At 43.8% G+C, this 11,656-nt stretch overlaps 1 protein-coding gene across 1 annotated transcript; it reads right to left on the bottom strand.

Annotated features, from left to right (window-relative positions):
* Window positions 1-10,001: 10,001 nt before the first annotated feature.
* Window positions 10,002-11,366, bottom strand: LOC109780565 (uncharacterized). Its single transcript, XM_020339147.3, has one exon. The coding sequence runs from the start codon at window positions 11,364-11,366 to the stop codon at window positions 10,239-10,241; it is 1,128 nt and encodes a 375-aa protein (XP_020194736.1). The 3' UTR covers window positions 10,002-10,238.
* Between the last annotated feature and the right edge of the window lie 290 nt (window positions 11,367-11,656).

Below are 11,656 nucleotides of genomic sequence, written 5' to 3'. Positions count from 1 at the left end.
GTGGGGGTGCTACTGGTGGCGTCGGTGAGTGACTGCTGGAGACGCGTCTGACGGGCGCCTTTATATAGGGCCGTGCGCCGGGACTATGGGACCGCGGTTTTCAAAAAAATAATGTATCATTTATTTTCCTCTAATTTTATTATGTTTTTCTGTTGTTGTGTCTATACACTCTTGTGGATAGACTTGTGTCGCCAGGTTTCCCTCTATTGGGTTCGCCAATGAGAGCATCTACAAGAATTTTTTATAGGGAATATTTAATTGTATCCTTTTTTGTGGTGGAATATTTAATTGTATCTAAAGATATATTTTAACGCATATGATACATCTTAAGATACATTGCATTGGGAGACCCCTAATTCCAATATTTCTTTCTTTTTACAAATGGAAACAAAATCTTAAAGTTAACATCCTATTCGGTATAAAAGGCAACAATTTATTTCATACCATAAATAAATTCTATGATAAAGAAGAAGTCAATTAATTACACGAGAAAGAGGCCAGGCTGGAACATGAGTGATCGATCTGCCTTAATCTGATGTTATTTTTTGGCAATCACAAACGAACACCTTGCTGGCTGTCAGATGGAGCGCACGAATCATGGAGCAAGGCTGGTTGACACGATAGATTTCAAAAGCGTTCGTTCCAACCAGGCATCCATGCAAATGGGTTCCCTTACTTCCCCTTATCTTCTTAGTTTTTTTTTGCGAGGCCCTTATCTTCTTAGTTGGCTGTCATATCAAATCATATAGTCCCGCAGAAGATCCTCTGGGAAAACGTAAATGACTTCCTTTGATCCATTCAGGGAAGGTGTCAAGCGAGGCGGTTCACTTGGCGAGAATTTTGCCCCGGCGGAAAGCATCCCAAAATAACCCAGCCGCATCTGCAACATGAAGAAACCGACATGATCATCCATGCTATATCAATCACCGATGGCCCACCAGATCAAGTGACTACGTTACCCGGGATCGTTCGAGAAAGGGTGAGGTATGTGCTTCCCGTGGAGGTGTTTGGGCCTTAGACTAGTATCCAAATCATCAAATTCATAAGTTTGGATGTAGAGTTGTTGAAAGTTGGCGTTCCTACGGGATATTGAATGGCATCTCTCTGAGAGAATCAGCTCATGCGCTAAATTCACCACTCAGATTTTATGATACACCGTCCACTCGGATATCATTAGTCAGCCTCTTCCGAGAGATGATTCAGTATCACCAAACTTTTCCTAACGGACCCAACCAAAAACCAAAATCATGAAAGTTTGACTCTACGAAACAATCAGGACTTTCCTTCGAGCAGATTCATGGGACGCCACAATCGGCAAACAATCGGGGTAATTTCCCATGAATGTTTAGTCGGATTCAATGGATTACGAGACTCGGTTATGAAGTTCCTAATGAATTTGGATGCATGACGAGGTTATCTCCTACTGGATAGGCCCGTGGTAACTGGAACCATGGAAAGCCATGGGGGCCTATGCCCACATTCACCAAGTATCAGAGTACTAGTCAGCATGGTCCCCAGTATCCACTATGTTCTAATATTGATGTTGCTATGATTTGGCTATGCTTAATGCTTGCCACCAGGGCCCGAGTGACATGCTTCCAGATCTTAACCTATTATGTTTCATGTATATATTTGAGTTCTTAATCATGTCTGCAAGTTATATGCACCTATTATTGTTCTGAACCATAGACCCCAAGGTGATAAAAATTGGGATAATCTTCGGGAACGACTGTCATTTAAGGAGTTCATGTATTCAGTATATGTTAATGATTTTCCCTTGTTCTCTATTAAAAGGAGCACCTTAATTACCCTTAATTCCATGAAGACCCCATTGCCCAGGGTAGGACCAAAGATGTAATGCAATTTCTTAGTGCAAGCACGTATGACTATATACAGGATACATCCCTTTATATGATCGTTGAATTGGAGCGATTGTGTATCACTCTAGGATGTGACTGTTACATATTGAATTTAATCCAAATATCCATCACTGGTCCAATGCCTACGATTTCCTCATATTGTCTTGCTTAAGTTACTACTGCTGCTGCTGTACCAACTGCTATAAACTATTGTTACTGTTACGGTTACTATTGCTGGTATTGTTACAACTGCTATCATATTACTCAGCTAGTGATGAATTAGAGCAAGGAAGTGACATCTCAGGTGTGGTTGAATTGACAACTCAACTGTACGACTTATGAATATTCTTGGCTCCCCTTTTGTCGAATAAATAACTTTGTGTGAAATACTACCCTCGAAGACTGTTGCGATCTGCTATATTTGTGGGTCATAAAGGTCCTCGAGATGCTAAACATTCCTGTACGGCAGCCAACCATAGTTGAGTCCCACCTTGAAACAACGGAGGGATTGAACTTCACGGTTCTAGTAAAGAATGAAAGAGAAACAATCTTCTTCGGTTCTCCTGGGTGGCGAGGATTGACCAAGACCTACGAGTGCCATATAGGGGTGAGGATCGACATCTACATCATTGGCGAATACTGTCGTCATATGAGCCTCTAGTTTCCTACTGCTGCAGTGCTTCCCCAGTGTAAGTGTTTATGAAATATAAAGCACATTTTTCAACTAGCGCTAATTTTAGTTGTTGTGCATAACTGCACTCTTGCTTAGATATACATTCGCATAGCTTACTGAGACGTTTCCCCAGAGACCCGTAGGCTACTATACAGGACTCACATGAGGCATGCCATTTTCGGTCACCAGAAATGTTCTTGTTTCACCAGCAGCAGCAACGACCTCAACTCTGTAAGGTGTGGTTTTTTTCATCTCTTCCACAAATTTGGCGTATATTGGTGGTGTGTATATCTTTGCAGCCTCTCTTTTCATAGGGTCGTAACTCCAGTAACGTTGTTCTCTCAGTTCCGATTTCTCTCTCAGTCGATCAAGGTCGCTATGCTAAGTAGCACAACAGAGGAGTACTTGTACTACAAGTTACAAGGAAGTTCTTGACACATGCATTCCATTAACTAAGATGCAAGCCTACTCGTTGTCGTCACTCATCTCCCAGTTGTAGATGGTACGCATGAAGAGGAATGGCACATTATTGTTAACATGGAGCACGACGATTAACTTGTCACCCTTGTCGCAGTAGCAGTTGTCACGAATCACCAGAGAACCATTGATGACAAGACGTCCATCATCTCGCAACATGGAGTACGTGGTTGCCATGCCAATCATGTCAGAGATGAAAATTCACAAGTCACCACTACCCTGATTCTGCATTTCTCAAGCACCACAGCGCATGGGAGTTTCTGTTGCAAAACTCCATTAGTAAACATACATGTATGTGTTAGAAAACATGAGTAACTTGACATTTACAGAACGACAATTTTCCGTTGAAGTCGATGTATGCAAATACTTCTAAGTATTGTTTGAAGTGCATGTGCAACTTAATTATTTGGATGCTTATGTTGCTGCGATTGAACTAATTTGTAACCAAATTGTAGCCATAGAATAATTGGGTACAGAACTGTACTGCATGTTAGCAGCAATTGCTAACAAGATGCACACGCTACTAGAGTTTGGAATATTTGCGGCGTTTGCGCGAGACGCTGCTGAAGAGAGTACGATCAGCGTTCGTGCCAAATGCTGCTAAGGCATCACACCATAGCAGCGTTTGACCTAGATGTTGCTACTAACGTGCTACCAATGATGAAAGTAGGTGAAAATTTATGATTTTCTTTGTTTTACAATCTGAAGCGATGGGCCTACTCCTAGCTGGTTCGGTATTCAAAGCCTTGGGATGGAACTCTATTTTCTTCATTTTATGATTAAAGGACTTTGGTCAAAGTTGCTGAAGAAAGGAATTTAATGGCAAGGCTGGGACATTATTGGAGTATCAGGCCAATACTTACAGATTTCTACAATCTTACATCTAGCCTAAACTCTCTCATGGTCACACATATTCCAAGGATCAAGAATCTCCTTGCTCACCTTCTGGCTAAGAAGGCTTTCACTTGTAGATCTTCCTCTGCTTGCTCTATCTGATGCAGTAAAGCCTCTAGATGTTAATTTCATACTGGCTTTTGAGGACATTCCTCTAGGGAAACTTGTCTCTGTACACTGTATGGGATGCTGATCTCAATAAAGTTGAGCCCTCTTTGAGGGCTTGAGTTTGCCAAAAAAGCAGAATCTCAAAGAGAAAATAAAAGAAAAAAAGGCAGCACTCTTTATTCCACTGCTATAATCCCTATTTCCGCCTTCAGTTATCCTATTTAAAATATATATTCCATTGTCCTTTGTATATCTGCTTGTCCATATTGACATGTTTCTGTGAGAAGGCAAAATTGTTTTGTTGGGCCTATGCTCTGCAAAATAAGCATAGTCCTGCTTAATGTCGCTTGATGTTTTTTTAGGTTTCTGTGCACCACAATCCTTGTTGTTACCCTAGGTATGATATAGTCTACTGTAGGCACATTTAGTTCAGGGGAAAATAAAAAATAGTGAGGAACACAATGGTTGTTAAATGGTACATCTAAAACACTATGGCTGTGTTTGTTTCAGCTTTTGTAGACAGTTTCCTGTAAGAAAAAGCTAAAGCTGTACCAAACAGCTAAAATAGAGCAGTTTTGTGTGCAAAGCCCATATCAGTTTCGGCCAGTTTTACGTGGTATAGCCCAAAGCACCTCGCCGCGTACTTTCGCTGCGAAGCTGCTCGCAATAGGCAGTTTTCCCAGCGCTAACCCTGCCCTTTGTCCAGATTTACAACCAAATTGCCATCCGTCCTATTCCCCTGCGAGAGCTCCGGTTCCGCCAGATTTGTACGGACATCTAATTATATGTACGGATTATGAATTATAATGGACGGTCTAATCCTTTAGCTCTCTTTTGTACTCTCTCCGTCCCAAAATTCTTGTCTTATATTTGTCTAGATATGGATGTATCTAATAATAAAATGTGACTTGATACATCCGTATTTAGACAAATCTAAGACAAGAATTTTAGGACCGATGGAGTTTGGATTATTAGTTATATGGACTATCTTTTGTATTGTACGGGCAATTGTGACTTGCATGGACTAGCGATGTGACAACATAATTCTTTTGCTCACTATTATTCTATGTATATATGAGCAAGAAAGTGAGAAAATTATTATTATAAAAGGTTTTATGCATTACCATAGAACAAATCATTCCCTGTCAGTCAAAATACCATTTAAACAATCTATTAACCCTGAATCAACAAGTTACACTGACCTCAGTACTCTAAGGGTATTTCGGGCTTTTCATCAGCTCAAAGTCGTTTCCACAGCTGTGTTGCCAAACAGCTAACCTTCACTACAGTTGTTTCCTCAGCACAGCAGTTTTGCCAGCACAGCAAGTCCACAGCTGAAACTGTTGAAACTGAAGCCCAAACAAACACAGCCTATAAACTATTGGAAGCCACAATAACAAAATAAAAACACATAATAACATAATCACAATGGAAACATATTAAGAAGTAAATGAGGGAGTCTACTACATATTCAGTCAGCGGTCGTTATTTACTGTATGTGTATCTATTGTGTGCTGGTTCTTACACGCAACCATAGAGATCAACCTCTGGCGCCGATAGATGCAAGCATGGAATATACTCGAAAATTCTGTGCACTACTGAAGATACTATTCAGTCTCTAAATGGATCTCAAATTCTCAAGTATAATGTACGGCATAAAATCTTTAACCTAACAAGGAGCCAGAAAAATGAGAAGCGTATAAAAATCAAACACCATTATAGGCATGCAGCAGTATAAAGAGATCAAAATTCATACATACACCTCTGTTTCATAATGTAGTGCTCTTAGATTTTCTGAGTCAAACTAAATAAACTTTTACCAAGTTCTTAGAGAAAACTGTCTATATCTACAATAATATATACAACATGGCATAACTGATATGTCTCTATGTTATGCGTTTGATATTCTATATATAAATATATTTTATATAAATATGGTCAAAGTTTACAATATGGTTTGACTTTTGAAAAATATCTATACGAACTACATTATGGAATGGAGGGAGTAATATACTAGGAAAATACCCTGATAAACCTGGTTGTAGATGAACCTGATTTGGAGAAAAGTCAAAAAAGTTTGAAACTTTTTTAAACATACTTGGCCGACTGTGATACTCGTATAAAAAATTTGACAAAGAAAAACTCACGCAAAAAAACCTGAGCGAAAATTAAAAAAATCCCAGGACAATATAGATTTAGTAGTACCTCCAATATAGTGTTGGTTTTGTATTTTTCGTCAACAATATCACAAAAGTCAGTTCTTTGCAAATTATTTTTCGCAATCGTAATGCTTGAGAAAGTTTGTTGCCAAAATAAATCATGATTTTTCGACCACTCATGGAATTACTAAAAGACAAATCAAAATGGGTGCACCTGCCCGCCGGTTCCATTCGTTTCCTCCTATTAAACTACAACTATAGTATTACTCCTACTACATTCGTGGGTCTTTTTATTTCCATGTTAACATCAATCTTCCCCAATTTTTCTACAAAGCCAGCCCTCTACGACCACTACTTGCAACGCAAAAGCTCATATCAAAACCGAGTGTACCAGCCAAACCGGCCACTTGATTAAGTGCAATCCGAGTTTCCACAATACAATGGCCTGACGGGCAAAAGCCTTCGCCAGATCGTGAAATTCATGAATTGTCAAGGTATCGCCAACACTAGGACAGTTCCGACATAGCATCATTATTAATCCTAACGGTACTCCGCGTGGGATCCCACTGATGCTGTGCTTGTAGAAGTGATGTAAATCCCGTTAGCAGCAACACGACACATATATAAGTTGGTTTGCAGTGAATATGAACCATCTAGCTTTCCTTCATTGAGTTGTACAATGCTCTTGGCCATGACTTTTATCTTTGTTTGCACGCCTTTGTCAAATAGATAAAGCAATAGTGGAATTATATGGTGTTGGCTCCCCATCCTGGATTTAACAATTGAGTGTTGGCTCCCCATCCTGGATTGGAGGATTAGAAGATATACGAGGCAAAATTAAATCATGTCATTGAAGCTCAACCATGACATTGCTAGCTTAGGAGAGAATACAAGTCGATGGACGATGGTTAAACTAGTAAGATGCATCACTGATCGTTTAAACACTACTAACAACAAAACATAAAACTTTGGCCTACGTTCATCCGTGGACCCCTTCTTTCGTTTTGGTGGTCTTGCGGATTACAAATCAATGGAAAAGTAACATTATATTTCCATGTTATAATATAAAATAAAAAAGCTAATTGGTTATATATATGAACATGGGAAATATTCTCCGGAAAGTGAACCAACCTGCCCCATTTGGTTTGGCTCAGTCTGCTCTGGCTATGTATATATGCTCTTCCTAGATACAATTAATGGCGCCACGAGGGCATAGTAAACATACCCCGTAGAGCTTAGATATAATGGCTTGATAATGAAATCCAATGTAGTATCATAACTTTTATTAGCATTGTCCAGCACAACATTAAACTAGCTGCTGTGTGCCCATTTATGATCTTGTATTCAAGGAAGTGTGGTTTCCTCGGTGGCATAAATGGGAAACATATAATAAGTATATGCCGCTAAAACACATCAAAGATTCAGCTGAAAAGTGAACAAGGGTCTGGCAAACACTAGAGTCTAACATTCATTCAGTACTAGTTGTATACATAAACACACATCAAATACTCAGTTGCAGATCATCTCATCTCAATACAAACAGGAGAGACATGAAAAACACCTAGGCACTGACAGATGCAATAATCATACGATACAATCAGAAATTCTGTACACTACTGAAATATGGTGGCAAATATAAATATTTGAATTACAATTTACAGCAGAAAATCATACTAGGAAGCCAGAAAAAAAATGAGAAGCATATCGAAATCAAACAACCTATGTATAGGTAGCTAATAGCAGTCTAAATACTTCACAATTTCATAGATGAACTGTGTTTGAAAAAGCCTTCAAATTAAGGGGATAAAACAAACTGAATATGGAACTTTCAGTTTCAATGACAACAACATCAACAATTTAATTCATAAGTATATGCCGCTAAAACACATCAAACAATCAGTTCGGAAGTTTATTTTTTCGACAATACACCTAAGAGTACCATGTTTTTATAGAAGGCAGAAGTTGAATTACCAGACACGACAACAGGTTGCGAACAACGAATGTAGCAAAAACTCCACACCCGAGCTAATCAACAGATTAGCCACCAGAACAATTACAAACACAACGCAAAGGGCCTGCCCTAAACCAAGCATCTAGCCGCGTCACAAAAAATGCCAAACACCACGAAGAGCAACGACTTCAGCCAACCAATCTTTGCCAACGCACTACCCACCCATGAATGGAAAAGAGGAGATGGCGAGTGGATAGCGGGACTCGGCCGTACCAGAAAAAGCCATCATCGTGGAGCACCATCAGCTGCATACATAGCGCCCACGAAGATCAACCCTGACCAGTGGCAAACACAAGAGAACCACATCACAGGACCTCCAAGCCAAGCCTTTTCCTGCGATGCTCTCAACAGAGCAATGCCGTCAAACGTCACCCATCGCCGATCCTACAACAGACCAAGGCTTTCGCCCGGAGACCTCAACCTGATAAAGGAGGAGAGATGCCAACACACCTCGACGATGCCTCCAAGGAGGGAAACGATACCCATAGGTGCCATCGTCGCCACTTTCGACTGAAGACGAGCAGGATTTTCATCCAAACCATCGCACACCTCGCATTCCTACCACCGGATTTGGCCAATCAGTCGATGCAGGGGGTACACCGCCGCTGGTGCAACACCTCACCGTCATGATCAAGCCATCATGGAACACCGATCCATCTCACGACCGAGAGCATGCAGACCAACATCCAACTACTGCACGGTCGAAGAAGACAAGCTCCAAACCAACACCACCAACATCCACTCGCACCGCCGGCAAGGGTTGGACATGCCACTCCTGGCAGTGAGCCATGTCGTAGCTGCGTCTGAGGAATCACACACGGGAGGCCAACACACTTCTCCCCCCACATGCAGACATCGACCACGGCACTCCGTGTCACGAGTCAATGGGCCGAGCGCCGAGCTCCAGTCCGTTCAGCCACCAAACTCCCCAACGCACCGCCTTCGGCCACCACGCCGACAAGAACAGGAGGCGCACCGCATGCCCCGGCCTTCGCAACGAGTCCCTGCCGCTGCTCCTTGCCACCGTACCTCCTAACCATGATCCGCTGCCTCCGGGGTCCCGCCGCGGCGCTACCTCCGACTCGCGAGCCGGCGCGCCCAGATGACCACTGCCCCTCACCTCATGACCATGCTCTGCCTCTCCCAAAGCTCTCCACCGTGCCACGGCGCCGCCCTCTTGACTAAACTCCCCCGGGCGAAGAAGACCCGACGGGGCACGCAACTCGCCGCCACCTTTGACAATCTGTACTAGTTGAACTCTATACCTGAACAGACATCAAATATTCAGTTGCAGATCATCTCATCAACTGGCGCTGGTTCTTACGTGTAATGCAAACAAGGGAGACATGAAAAACACCTCTGCCACTGACAGATACAACCATACGATACAATCACAAATTGTGTGCACTACTGGAAATACGGCGGAAAACATCATAAACTGAACTAGCTAGAATTTACACCAGAAATCAATACGCAATTCAAACAACATATATAAGCATGCAGTCTAAAACACCTATATAAGACTCGATATAATCAGTACTTGTTGATCTCTATACATGAACAAACATCTAATATTCAGTTGCAGATCATCTGATCAACCGGCGCTGGTTCTTACGTGTTATGCAAACAAGGGAGACATGAAAAGCACCTCTGCCAGTGACGGATGCAATCATACGATACAGTCAGAAATTGTGTGCACTACTGAAAATAGTGCGGAAAATATCAAAATCTGAAGTAGAATTTACACCAGAAAATGATACTCCTACTTGGGTAAGCAAATATATAGGTAGCTGGTAGCATGGAGTCTAGATAGTTCACAATTTCATGTAGATGAAATGAGTTCCAAAACAGCCTTCAAATTGAGAACAAATACAACAAACTGGATATGGAACATTCAGTTTCACATCTTACAACAACAACCATCGACGACAACAACAACAATGAAACATTGACCAGGAGCAAAGTCGAATGACAAAGCCTCTATGTAACGAACTGATGGAAATCTCTATGATCGATGGGATGCCTCAAACTGAAGCTGCTGGGTATAGCTCCATTCATTAATGGTGGTACCAAATGCAGGGCGAGGTGTCCGAGGGGGGTGTGGATGGCAGGCACCGCACGATCTCGATCTCGTCGGGGACTGAGTAACGCAACCCGCCGGTATCGGCGCAGGGATACTCGTTCTGCTGGAGGACTCTGTCCGGACCACCAGGGTAGACGTCGTCGAGGAAGTAGATGTAGCCCGGGCTGCCGGTGTGGCCCGTGTCGAAGGCCTTGGAGCAGGCCCGGCCGACGAAGAGCACCTGCCCGCTCATCTGGTACGAGCGCCAGCAAGCCGGCAATCCGTCCTGTGGCTTCTGTAGCCTGAAGACCTGGAACCGCCACGTGCCGCCCCTCGCCGGCGAGATGAACCTCCACACCATGAGCAGGTCGGCACCGGAGGCGGATGGCAGGACGTAGCGAGAGACGATCTCTCCGTGTTCCGTCGTGTCCATCAAGGGGTGACGACGGATCTTGTAAGCGATATGATGAATAGTAAGCGAAGTGCCGCCGTCTCCAGGTCCAGCAGGGGCGATTTCTGTCCTGTAGCAGAAGAGGTCATCGTCTGAGTCAACGACGCAGAACCAGCCGTCGTGGAAAGTCAGGTCCTGGGCGTCGCGCGGTTCCGGCGGCTTCCTCCCCACCGGCGCCGACAACCAGCGGTCCATCCCCGGGCGCCAGAACGCCATGTTGGTCTGGCTGGACGTCATGGCGGCGATGAAGCAGCCGCCGGACGGCGGCGCGGCAGACATGGCGGCTGCGCGGATCATCATGGGGCACGTGACGCGGTCCGGCAGGGGGACGCACACGCCCGTGCGGACGTTCAGCAGGGCGTGGCCGCGCCAGTGCGGGGATGCGACCACGAACCAGCCGCCCGGAGCCGAGCCGCAGAAACGCTCTGCTCGCCCCTCAGCGGCGAGGGGCGGGCGCGGATCGGCGAAGCCGCCGAAGATCCGATAGATCTCGGTCCTGGCGGTGGACGGCATGAGGAGGGATGGCAGTGGCGACGGATTCTGCAGCGCGACCCCGCGCCAGTGCTTGTTCACGGCGGACGCCCTCACGTGGTTGGCGACGCACAACAAGAGGAGGAATATACGGGAGAGAAGGTCTAGGTGGAGGCTGGACCATGGTCGCGGCGCCGCCATGGCAGGACCGCGATTCAAAGGGGTAGGATGTTTGGACAATTGGACTGGAAACGAGGTGGGTGAGAGTGAAGGGAATCGATCCCTAGCTTTGGTATTTAACGTTACTCCTGCGCTAATCCCAAGTGAGAACTGTGCCCTAGCAGTTTGGTCCCTGGAAATCCCGATAATTGTACATAAGTTTTTCTCTGCCTATTATTTCTTCCAAAAAAAGAATGTGAAGTAAACACTGATCTACAAAAGGTTTTTTTTAGCTATCCCAAAATAAAAATGGGAAAGACTTCAGACCTGCT

The sequence above is a fragment of the Aegilops tauschii genome, chromosome 5, assembly GCF_002575655.3.
Source record: "Aegilops tauschii subsp. strangulata cultivar AL8/78 chromosome 5, Aet v6.0, whole genome shotgun sequence".
NCBI classification, from domain to species: Eukaryota; Viridiplantae; Streptophyta; class Magnoliopsida; order Poales; family Poaceae; genus Aegilops; species Aegilops tauschii.
Note: the sequence above shows the minus strand (reverse complement) of the source record. Positions and strands in the feature narration are given on the sequence as shown.